Source organism: Bombina bombina, chromosome 2 (genome assembly GCF_027579735.1).
Source record: "Bombina bombina isolate aBomBom1 chromosome 2, aBomBom1.pri, whole genome shotgun sequence".
NCBI lineage: Eukaryota > Metazoa > Chordata > Amphibia > Anura > Bombinatoridae > Bombina > Bombina bombina.
Genome location: NC_069500.1, coordinates 240882997 through 240896165, shown reverse-complemented (window position 1 = coordinate 240896165; position 13169 = coordinate 240882997). Strand labels below are relative to the sequence as shown.

At 38.0% G+C, this 13169-nt stretch overlaps 1 protein-coding gene across 3 annotated transcripts in view; it reads right to left on the bottom strand.

The window, feature by feature from the left end:
• Window positions 1-13169, bottom strand: part of ARSK (arylsulfatase family member K) — a 324333-nt gene that overhangs the window by 226295 nt on the left and 84869 nt on the right. For all 3 annotated transcript variants that reach the window (XM_053701498.1, XM_053701497.1, XM_053701500.1), the window contains 3 exons: window positions 9773-9932; window positions 2587-2869; window positions 1136-1307 (listed from right to left, as the gene is read on the bottom strand). In XM_053701498.1, the coding sequence (XP_053557473.1) occupies window positions 1136-1307; window positions 2587-2869; window positions 9773-9932 (615 nt within the window). The remainder of the gene's footprint in view (window positions 1-1135; window positions 1308-2586; window positions 2870-9772; window positions 9933-13169) is intronic.

The window sequence follows — 13169 nt, the reverse complement described above, 5'->3', positions numbered from 1 at the left end:
TCCTGGGACTGGCATGCACAGAAATTAGATTAGAATCTGTTAAAAATCAAGTACCAACTGTTGCAAGTTAAATCTAGTCACAGAGGCTCCAGAAAGATGAGAGAAAAGCCCTGAAACACAAAGGGGACAGGGCTACTGCCGGGATCAAAGCCAGCTACTTAGAAATAAAACAAAAAACACTTAAGGGTTAATTTCCAGATTTGGACTGTACTGTGTTATCAGAACACAGTACAGTACAAATCTGGAAATGATCCCTTAGTGTGCCGACACGCAAAGAGTAAATTTATACCTTTTATTTGTCAAAGTTTATTATATTATCTAACAGCTAAAGCTAAATACGTATAACACAATTTTTTTTACACAAATTTTATAACACAAATTTAAGAAATTAATAAACCACATGGACTCTGGGTCTCACATAGGTCTGAGCTCCCAATTTGAAATATGAGGTCAAGAACAAAACTAGATGGGAGGTGGTAGGGTTTTAATCCTCTTGTAGGGATTCTTGACCTCCTCCTAGTGGCAGGAAATATTTCCCATATGATATGGAGGACTGTGGACCATCATCATTTTACGAAATAAATACTTTTTCTGCTAATACTCACATCTTTACAGTTTCTATTAAATAATACCTAATTAATTAATCTTATTAATCTAAGAATCAGTTAGTCTGGTCCTGTCCCTGTCACTATACAAAGGTCAGATTTAAAAATATCCAAACAAAATATCTGCTGTGATATTATTGAATTTCCTGATTGAAGATATATTTTTTTATAGAACACAATTTTTCAAGTGTACATGCTCAGAAAGCACAATGATTTGCTATACTGATTATTTTTAGAAAAAAAATCCTTTTTCTTTTTTGATAAAGATACACTCAAACCAAAAGTTCTACTACCATACTAAAATCCATTACAATAGCCTTTCAGCCATTTGAGCTGTAGGACTTGATAACCCCTTGCTTTCTGAATATACAAGAAATTTTAAAAAATGAATAACATTTAATTCAACTTAAATAGCCTCAAAATAGCTCAAACAAATTACTGGGAAATCTCTACTTTGCAGTAATTGGCAATTTTTCTTAAATACCACAGCTATTTTAATGGAAATATGTATTGATTATAGTTCTACCTACCAAGTATGCCATCTGTCTCAGCACACATTGCATAATAGCAGGCTCGTATACCTCTGATCTCCTGTTCAGTAAAATGTCCTGTACAGTTCTTAGTATACGATGAGTAATAATCAACAGGATGCATACACTGTAATGGAAGCCATGTGGGGATCTTAATTTGCCCATATGATACCTGCAGAGTTAGAAAGATAATTATTTCTAATTAAAAATATGAATAATCAATGCATTAATGCAAACATGGTTGAAACATGAAGGTTCAAAAAATTATACTAAACAGTTTTTAGTTAATATAACACCCAAAGGCCACACATGTTCCTTGAAGGTATTCTAAAACCAAAAGAGCATGTTTACACCTAAAAATATCCTCTATGCATAATTTAGCATATGATCCTCTAATTTAAATACCTTCTGTTGTGGGTCCAAGATTGGTATTTAAACTACTGTGCAGTCGTTAAAGACTATGGGGCTGTGTAAGCTCTCATTGAAACAATATTAGTCACATGTCGCTGCATTTAAACCCGATTAAAAAATATGTTTTTCATATTTATACTACATTGTGCCTGTTGGTAAAAACTATCCATGTTACTCTTTACAGTACAACCTGGCCTAATAGACCAATATGATTTCCAATGCCTCCCACAAATGGTTGCAGTGGTCACATAGATACTATGCACATGAAAGATGGACCTCCATAGATGGATAGTAGACAGGTAAAGCTACTACATTTGTTAAGGATTGTTTATGATGATGCAAATGGTTAACATACGTAGGCCAAGTTAAAAAGAACTCTGCTCAGTCAGATAATTATAGCATTTGCAACCTTTGCCTTATTATTATTATTATTATTATTATTATTATTATTATTATTATAGTTTTACCCTCCAAATATCAAAACTATGTTTCAAATGTTAATTCTCAAAGACGATAATGTAAGTCTATGAAAATCAACAACTAAATGTTAATCCACAAACCAGTGAACCCAGGGAGACCAATAATAACTGGCATGGACACTCTGACTAAGCAAATATCGGGCCTAGTGGAGAATATTCTTAAGCCTGTAGTTTTTTCTTTCTCTTCATATTAAATGTTACATTTGATATAGTATAAGTTAACATTTGAGTAAAAAAAAAAATGGTTAAATTAATTATTGCTAATCATTCTAAGTGTAAACTAAATGTCAAGGCAAAAATTTGTGCAACAAATCAGATATCAAATACATATGTTCACCAATCCATTTTACCACCAACATCTCCTTTTAAATGTTCATGTATTTTTCTCTTTTTGCATTTTTCTTATTTGGCTACACAAGTGTATTGTCTATCAATCAATATTTACACTTTCATGATGAAGAGAAGCCACGTCTCTTGACAGACATGGTTCTGGCACCATTGACCATAAGCATAATGAAACTCAAGCATAGAAGCGTTGATAGATTTGTTTTAACCGCATACCTTTTGAAGCCAGTAAGGTGATGTTAGAAATGTTGATGATCCAAAATTCTCCCCCATATTCTTAGAAGGATATGGGTGGGGTAAATTTAAACCCAGATAGAGAAAAAAGGGATTTGAAAGATTCTTGGCTTCATTTCTTATCCAGTTTGCAGCTATATCAGTATTCTGCCAGTCCTGCTCCATTACTCTTGTCTTTGTCTTGTTGCCAGTAATATTTGCAACTGGCCTTCCTTCTTGTCTGAGTAGAAATGGAACATCCCTTGTCCAGGCTTCCACACGGTTACTGAAGAGTAAGACAAAAACAAAGCTCATGCTCTAGACTTCCACACGGTTACTGAAGATTAAGACAAAAACAAAGCTCATGCTCTAGACTTCCACACGGTTACTGAAGATTAAGACAAAAACAAAGCTCATGCTCTAGGCATCCACACGGTTACTGAAGAGTAATACAAAAACAAAGCTCATGCTCTTGGCTTCCACATGGTTACTGAAGATTAAAACAAAAACAAAGCTCATGCTCTAGGCTTCCACACCGTTACTGATGATTAAGACAAAAACAAAGCTCATGCTCTAGGCTTCCACACCGTTACTGAAGATTAAGACAAAAAAAAGCTCATGCTCTAGGCATCCACACGGTTACTGAAGAGTAATACAAAAACAAAGCTCATGCTCTTGGCTTCCACATGGTTACTGAAGATTCAAACAAAACAAAACTCATGCTCTAGGCTATCACACGGTTACTAAAGATTAAGACAAAACAAAGCACATGCTCTAGGCTTCCACACGGTTACTGAAGTTTCAGACAAAGCAAAACTCATGCTCTATGCTTCCACACAGTTAGTGAAGATAAAGACAAAAACAAAGCTCATGCTCTAGGCTTCCACATTGTTAGTCAAGATTAAGACAAAACAAAACTCATGCTCTAGGTATCCACACGGTCACTGAAGTTTCAGACATAAGAAAGCTCATGCTCTAATATTCCACATGGTTACTGAAGATTAAGACAAAACAAAGCTCATGCTCTAGGCTTCCCCACGATTACTGAAGTTTCAGAAAAAACAAAGTTCATGCTCTAGGCTTCCACACGGTTACTGAAGTTTCAGACAAAACAAAACTCATGCTCTAGGCTGCCACACGGTTACTGTAGTTTCAGAGAAAACAAAACTCATGCTCTAGGCTGCCACACGGTTACTGTAGTTTCAGAGAAAACAAAACTCATGCTCTAGGCTTCCACATGGTTACTGAGGTTTAAGACAAAAACAAAGCTTATGCTCACACTGAAAGAACATGCGCCTAGATTTAGAGTTTTGTTGGTAAAGTGCTAACGAGCCTTTTTTTTCCAGCGCACCCTTAAGACAACGCTGGTATTACGAGTTGTCTGAATGGCTGCGTTAGCCTCAGAAAAGGGAGCGTTGAGCATAAGTTAGCTCCACTTCAACCCTCAATACCAGCGTTGTTTACAGTAGCGGCAAGCTGGAGAAACGTGCTCATGCACGATATTCCCTTAGGAAACAATGGGGCTGAGCTGGCTAAAAAAAAAACTAACACCTGCAAAAAAGCAGCGTTCAGCTCCTAACGCAACCCCATTGTTTCCAATGGGGAAACACTTTCTAAGTCTACACCTAACACCTTAACATGAACCCCGAGTCTAAACACCCCTAACCTTACACTTATTAACGCCTAATCTGCCGCCCCCGCTATCGCTGACACCTGCATTTTATTATTAACCCCTAATCTGCCGCTCTGGACACCGCCGCAACCTACATTATAGCTATGAACCCCTAATCTGCTGCCCCTAACATCGCCGACACCTATAATATATTTATTACCCCCTAATCTGCCCCCCCAACGTCGCCGACACCTACCTACACTTATTAACCCCTAATCTGCTGACCGGACATCGCTGCCACTATAATAAATGTATTAACCCCTAAACCTCCGCACTCCCGCCTCGCAAACACTATAATAAATTTTATTAACCCCTAATCTGCCCTCCCTAACATCGCCGCCACCTACCTACAATTACTAACCCCTAATCTGCCGCCCCCAACATCGCCGCTACTATAATAAAGTTATTAACCCCTAACAACCCCTGACTTAAATATAATTTAAAGAACTCTAAATAAATTTACTATCATTAAATAAATTAATCCTATTTAAAACTAAATACTTACCTATAAAATAAACCCTAATATAGCTAGAATATAACTAATAGTTACATTGTAGCTATTTTAGGATTTATATTTATTTTACAGGCAACTTTGTATTTATTTTAACTAGGTACAATAGCTATTAAATAGTTAATAACTATTTAATAGCTAACTAGTTAAAATAATTACAAAATTACCTGTAAAATAAATCCTAACCTAGGTTACAAATACACCTAACACTACACTATCATTAAACTAATTAAATAAATTACCTACAATTATGTAAACTAAAATACAATTAAATAAACTAAACTATAATACAAAAACAAACAAACACTAAATTACAGAAAATAAATAAAAATTACAATACGTTTAAACTAATTACACTAAATCTAAGCCCCCTAATAAAATAAAAAAGCCCCCCAAAATAATAAAATGCCCTACCCTATCCTAAATTACAAAATAATCAGCTCTTTTACATGTAAATAAAAATACAATCCCCCCCCAACATTACAACCCACCCCCCACATATCCCTACTCTAAAACCCACCCGATCCCCCTTTAAAAAAAACTAACATTACCCCCCTGAAGATCACCCTACCTGGAGCCGTGTTCACCCAGCCGGGCACCGATGGGCCAGAAGTGGACATCGGGAGTGGCAGAAGTCTTCATCCGATCGGGGCAGAAGAGGTCCTCCAAGCGGCAGATGTCTTCATCCAAGCGGTATCTTCAATCTTCAATCAACCGGAGCTGAGCCATCTTGAATCCATCCGACGCGGAGCGATCCTCTTCTTACCATGTCCTAAGGCCGAATGAAGCTTCCTTTAAATGACGTCATCCAAGATGGCATCTCTCGAATTCCGATTGGCTGATAGGATTCTATCAGCCAATCAGAATGAAGGTAGGAAAAATCTGATTGGCTGATGCAATCAGCCAATCAGATTGAAGTTCAATCCGATTGGCTGATCCAATCAGCCAATCGGATTGACCTCGCATTCTATTGGCTGATCGGATTGAATCAGCCAATCAGATTTTTCCTACCTTAATTCCGATTGGCTGATAGAATCCTATCAGCCAATCGGAATTGAAGGGACGCCATCTTGGATGACGTCATTTAAAGGATGGCTCCACGTCGGCTCCTTTGAAGATGGCTCCGCTCCGGATGGATGAAGATTGAAGATGCCGCCTGGATGAAGACTTCTACCGGATGAATGACCTCTTCTGCGCACCTTGGATGATGATTTCCGCACGGTTGGGTGAAGACGACTCAAGGTAGGGAGATCTTCAGGGGGTTAGCGTTAGGTTTTTTTAAGGGGGGTTTGGATGGGTTAGAGTAGGGGTATGTGGGTGGTGGGTTTTAATGTTGGGGGGTTGTATTTTTTTTACAGGTAAAAGAGCTGATTACTTTGGGGCACTGCCCCGCAAAAAGCCCTTTTAAGGGCTGGTAAAAGAGCTGATTACTTTTCTAATTTAGAATAGGGTAGGGCATTTTTTTATTTTGGGGGGATTTTTTATTTTATTAGGGGGCTAAGATTAGGTGTAATTAGTTTAAACTTCTTGTAATTTTTTTTTATTTTTTGTAATTTAGTGGGGGGGGTTTGTATTATAGAATAGTTTATTTAATTGTATTTTAGTTTAGCTAATTGTAGTTAATTTATTTAATTTATTTATTTAATGATAGTGTTAGGTGTATTTGTAACTTAGGTTAGGATTTATTTTACAGGTAATTTTGTACTTATTTTAACTAGGTAGCTATTAAATAGTTATGAACTATTTAATAGCTATTGTACCTAGTTAAAATAAATACAAAGTTGCCTGTAAAATAAATATAAATCCTAAAATAGCTACAATGTAATTATTAGTTATATTGTAGCTATATTAGGGTTTATTTTATAGGTAAGTATTTAGTTTTAAATAGGAATAATTTATTTAATTAAAGGAATATTATTTTGTTTAATTTAAATTATATTTAAGTCAGGTTGTGTTAGGGTTAGACTTCGGTTTAGGGGTTAATAACTTTATTATAGTAGTGGCGATGTTGGGGGCGGGAGATTAGGGGTTAATAATTGTAGGTAGGTGGCGGTGATGTTAGGGAGGGCAGATTAGGGGTTAATAAAATTTATTATAGTGTTTGCGAGGTGGGAGTGCGGCGGTTTAGGGGTTAATACATTTATTATAGTGGCGGCGAGGTCCGTTCGGCAGATAAGGGGTTAATAAGTGTAGGTAAGGTAGCGGCGACGTTGGGGGGGGCAGATTAGGGGTAATAAATATAATCTAGGTGTCGGCGATGTTAGGGGCAGCAGATTAGGGGTTCATAGGGATAATGTAGGTTGCGGCGGTGTCTGGAGCGGCAGATTAGGGGTTAATAATATAATGCAGGTGTCAGCGATAGCGGGGGCGGCAGATTAGGGGTTAATAAGTGTAAGGTTAGGGGTGTTTAGACTCGGGGTTCATGTTAGGGTGTTAGGTGCAGACTTAGAGAGTGTTTCCCCATAGGAAACAATGGGGCTGCGCTAGGAGCTGAACGCTGCTTTTTTGCAGGTGTTAGTTTTTTTTCCAGTCAGCTCAGCCCCATTGTATCCTATGGGGATATCGTGCACGATTTTCCAGCTTACCGCTACCATAGGCAACGCTGGTATTGAGAGTTGATGGGAAGGTAAATTATGCTCAACGCTCCCTTTTCTGAGCCTAACGCAGCCACTCAGACAACTCTAAATACCAGCGTTGTCTTAAGGGTGCGCTGGGAAAAAAAGCAGCGCTAGCTACGCGGGTCTTTACCGACAAAACTCTAAATTTAGGCGTTAGTTTTTGTTTTTTTAGTAATTTAGGCTTTTTATTTTTTGTTATTTTTTAATGCAGTTAGTATCTTTTTATTTTCAGTAAGTGAATTTTATTTGGGGTTAAGTTAGGAGGTGTTAGGCTAGGGGGCTTAGCTATTAGGTTAAAGGGACATAATACTCATATGCTAAATCACTTGAAACTGATGCAGTATAACTGTAAAAAGCTGACAGGAAAATATCACCTGAGCATCTTTATAGAATAAAGGAAGATATTTTACCTCACAATATTCTCAGCTAACCAGAGTAAGTAATGTGTAATAAGTTATACTCAGCTGTTGCTCAGCTGCAGGTAAAAAAAATATGAAGAAATGAACAGCAGCCAATCAGCATCAGCAGTGCTGAGGTCATTAACTCTTTTACTGTGATCTCATGAGATTTCACTTAACTCTCATGAGATTTCATAATAAACTTCCTTAAACTGAATAGGGAAATAAGATGAGTGTGCACGTAAGCTCACTCCCTTAGCTGTCCCGGGACAGACATACTGATTTGCAGCTTAGAAGTCCTTTACAATGGGAAGTGGCTACTGAGGAATTTTTTAGGTCCTTTACAATGGGAAGTGGCTACTGAGGAATTTTTTAGGTAAAATATCTTTCTTTTTTACATAGAGATGTTCAGGTGATATTTTCTTTTTACAGCTATGCTGCATCACTTTCAAGTGTTTCAACATTTGGGTATCATGGCCCTTTAATACTTTGCATTGTGGCGGTTTGGCGGTTTAGGGGTCAATAGGTTAATTAGAAAAGTTTTCTATGTCCTCATATATACTTCTTGAAGGCTTGCTGCTAAAGTTACATTTTCATTCTATTTATCTTACTAAGAGCTGTGAGAAATATTATTGTACATGTATAACCCTAGCTTTAAATTGGTGCTCTCATAGTAACCATTGAGTTTTTTAAGATGAAAACATATAGAGCATGCTTGATATACGATATACTTTACCTATCATACTTCAACTACCACCTCCCGCCCCCCCATTATTATTATTATTATTATACTAAACCTCCTAACTTAGGAGGGTTAACCAAGCGTTTTTTCTCGCTTATACCGCTCTATGCCCACTTAAGCAACTCTTGCAGTAAAATACAATTGTAATCTTATTTTCCTCTTCGTAGCTTAGCAAGATTGCTTAGGAACCCAACACAACATACCAACATATCTCACCATATTATCTACATTTAAGATTGTCACTCTCCTTGTTGGTATCATTTGAAATACTAATTGCTAACAGCTTATGTAAAAAAGGAAAAAGAGGTTCTGGACTTCCACATAGTATTTTCTATAATGTGAAATTTATTTATCTGTATGGAAGCTGTTAAATTGAAATGCCTTATCTATGTTTGTCTTCGGTTATGATATTTCATATAAATTGTATTGATTTCGCACAACCTCAATAAAAAATTAAGAAAAAAATAAATAAATAGGTTAATTAGATACTTTGCATTGGGGGGGGGGGGTTGGTGGTTTAGGTGGTAATAGGTTAATTAGATACTTTGAGTTGTGGGGGGTTGATGGTTTAGGGATTACTAAGTTAATTAGGTACTTTGAGTTGTGGCCAGTTGGCAGTTTCGGTGTTAATAGTTTAATTACAAACATTGTGTTGTGGGGGGTTCGTGGTTTAGGGGTTATAGGTTTATATATTAGTTTGCGTTATGGGGGGATGGTGGTTTAGGGGTTAATACATTTATTAGACATTGCAATGTGGGGGGGTGGCAGTTTAGGGGGTTGGAATGGCGTTGTGACCTGTCGGTTTAATTTTTTTAATTTTTAGATTTTTACATGCAAATTCAACGTGTTTGTTTGTTTTACGTGCCGCAATGATATACTGCCTTCAGTTACTGGCAACGCTAGAAATATGTAGTTGTACATATTTCGGAACCTCTCCAGTTTATCTGACTTACAGCAGCATAGCATCTGGCGGCATGGTTTATGTGATTCACCCGATGTGTGAGGTGAACTTACGGGTGACGTGGGTTTCAGCAGTTGCGATGAAACTTACTCCACATATGTAATATCGCCCCTTGTATGTAAGATTAAGCATGTCACAATATACCAAAGCTTTGTCTTTGTTCATTACACATGAATATAAATAATAAAAAAACTAAGAAATACAAACCAACATGCGTAGAATTAAATACTATAATAAGGGAGAGATATATTTTAACACAATGTGATACTAAATGACTTACCACATACCTAAGTGAATGAGATCCACTTCTATAATCTTGTTTTCCAATTTTTTTAGTAACATATCCATATTTATTCACAATATCCATCCACGTTGGGTAATCTTGATCAAGACACTTGAAGTTATTCCATGATTCAGTTAAATGTGGGAAAAGTCCACTCCACATGGCTATAAAGAGGAAAGGTCATTTTTACATAAGTTCAGCTTTTTCTTGGCTACTTTCTCATTATCATGGCTAATTACAAATATATAAATTACAAATTAATTGCTAAAGCTTCTTGCAGCAAGTTATCAAATATTCTGGAAAAGGATAAATTCAACAGCTTATATATGCAGTCACATATTCAACCTTAGAAATATTTGCAGAAATAACCACTGGATAATGGATTTTGTGTTCAGAACTAATTGCTATTATCTGTATTTATTTATTTGTCTGTTTCTTACGTTTAATCCCAGCACTAAAAAACAAGTTTTTTTTTTTGTTTTTTTTAAAAGATACAAAACACTATAGTCAGAAAACAGAATTTATGTTTACCTGATAAATTTCTTTCTCCTACGGTGTATCCGGTCCACGGCTTCATCCTTACTTGTGGGATATTCTCATTCCCTACAGGAAGTGGCAAAGAGAGCACACAGCAGAGCTGTCCATATAGCTCCCCCTCTGGCTCCGCCCCCCAGTCATTCGACCGACGGTTAGGAGAAAAAGGAGAACCATAGGGTGCAGTGGTGACTGTAGTGTACAAAAATAAAAATTTAAACCTGACCAAATGCCAGGGCAGGCCGTGGACCGGATACACCGTAGGAGAAAGAAATTTATCAGGTAAACATAAATTCTGTTTTCTCCTACATTGGTGTATCCGGTCCACGGCTTCATCCTTACTTGTGGGAACCAATACCAAAGCTTTAGGACACGGATGAAGGGAGGGAACAAGTCAGGTAACCTAAACGGAAGGCACCACTGCTTGCAAAACCATTCTCCCAAAAATAGCCTCCGAAGAAGCAAAAGTATCGAATTTGTAAAATTTGGCAAATGTATGCAGTGATGACCAAGTCGCTGCTGTCACGCTCAGCTGCTGGGAAGCTCTGCAGTCCTCTCTGTGTGCTTGATTGACAGGTGTCTGAGCCACCCCTTCCTGATGATGTCACAACCAGGCTTTTTATTCTTGGCTTCCTGTTTCTCCAGTGCCAGTTTGTTTGTTAACTTTTTGGCTTCTGATAGGATTTCGCTGAGGAATCTCTCTAACTGCTGCTTTTCTGTTGACAATCTCTTCAAGGATTTACTATGCTGGATTAACCTTCAACCTCCTGATTACCTGTCTCCAAACAATTCAAGTACTGTTTGTTTTGGGAAACTTTCAAACTTCCTGTTTACCTGCTGCAAAACCTGCATATTCAGACTACTCTGTTTACTGCCAAACTATTCAAATACTGTTATTTCTGTGAAACCTTCAATCTGCATGTTTACCTGTTTCCAAACTATGCAAATACAATTATTCAGTGTAAACCTTCAAACTGCTTGATATCCTGTTGCCAATCTCAACAAGTACTGATTAATCTGAGTTAACCTTCAAACTACCAGCTTACCTGTTGCTATCTCTGCAAGTTCTGACAACACAGTGTTAACCTTCAAACTACCTGATTACATGCTGTTAATTCTGCAAGTTCTGACTACACAGTGTTACCCTCAAACTGCCTGATTACCTGTTGCATACTCTGCAAAGACTGTCTACTCAGTGTTAACCCTCAAACTGCCTGATTACCTGTTGCATACTCTGCAAAGACTGTCTACACAGTGTTAACCTTCAGACTGCCTGATAACAAATGACCTACTCCTGCATTATTAACTGTTTCCTGTTTTACCCTTATTCTGTCTGAGTATAAGTGGACTATCCCTGCTCTCCTGATACTGTGGAAGACATTTCCTGAAACCAGTTCCTTATTCAGAAGTCTATCTGGCTGATATCATGAATTACTTTGGCACAGGCTAACCCTGCTCCATATCGTGAGTACTTTGTTTTTTGGAGGATGTCGTGGGGTCACGTCCTGGATTAAACTCAGAGTGCAAGGGTGTTGTTTAAGTTCGCCCTAGCATTTGGGTCTTCTTCTGGACATTTCCTAACCTGACAGTACAAACTGGCCATAATATGGACCCTGACGAGTTATCCAGGGCTGTGGCTCTACAAGGGCAACTTCTAGGAAATCATTCTGCTCATTTGCAATCTTTGGAATCCAAGCTTGACCAGATTACTTCTCTGCTACATAACCTCTCCGCTCCTTCTCAAGCGACGGTGACTCCTGCTGCCACTGCTACTAGCACCAATGCTGTCTTTAATCCACCTCAAACTGTTGGACAGAATATACCACGAATCCCACTTCCAGATAAATATGACGGTAATCCTGAAGAATGCCGTGGATTCCTTAATCAGTGTTGTTTACACTTCAGAAACAATCCTCAAGTTTTTTCCAATTCTACTTCCAAAATCACCTTTATTATTTCTCTCTTGAAGGGTAAGGCTCTAGCCTGGGTGTCCCCTCTTTTAGAGAAGAATGATCCGTTACTACAGGATGTGGAATTATTTGTGTCCATTTTTTCTTCTGTTTTTGACAAGCCTGGGCGGTCTGCAGCTGCTGAGGCAGGATTGTTGGATCTGAGACAGGGATCCCTTTCGGTAGCTCAATATGCTATTGAATTCAGGACTTTAGCCGCAGAAACTGATTGGAACCATGGAGCCTTACGGGCAGCCTTTCGCAAAGGACTTTGCGAACGCCTTAAGGATGAACTTGTATTTCGGGAACTCCCTGATTCATTGGAGGGTCTTATCAATTTATGTATTACTCTTGACTGCCGGCATTCGGAACGTCTTCAGGAGAGAGATAGGAATCGGAAATCCTTTGTTAAATCTTCTTTTCGTCCTCCTATTCGAACCTCAAGTCTTTCTAATAATAATTCCCAATCTCCTGAGTCTGTGGAACCCATGGAAGTAGGAGCTATTAAATTGTCAGAAGCTGAACGCCATAGAAGGCATGCTCTTGGGTTATGTCTGTATTGTGGTACCAAAGGACATTTACTGAAGGACTGTCCTATCCGGCCAGTAAAAGCCAAGGCTTAACTTTTGATAGAGGGACAGAGTTAAGCCAGAATCCCATGTCTTCCCTCAATTCTAAACTTTTTGTTCCTGTAACTATCTCTTTTGGAAACACCAAGTTTCGAGCTCAAGCTCTCATCGATTCTGGAGCTGCTGGAGTATTCATTGATTCAAACTTTGCTGACTCTCTCAGGATTCCTCTTCAAGCCAAGAAACAGTTAATTAAGGTAACTACTGTCAGTGGACAGCCTCTAGGTACTGGTATCATACAACATTCTACCATTCCTCTTCTTTTGACTGTGGGCATACTTCATTCTGA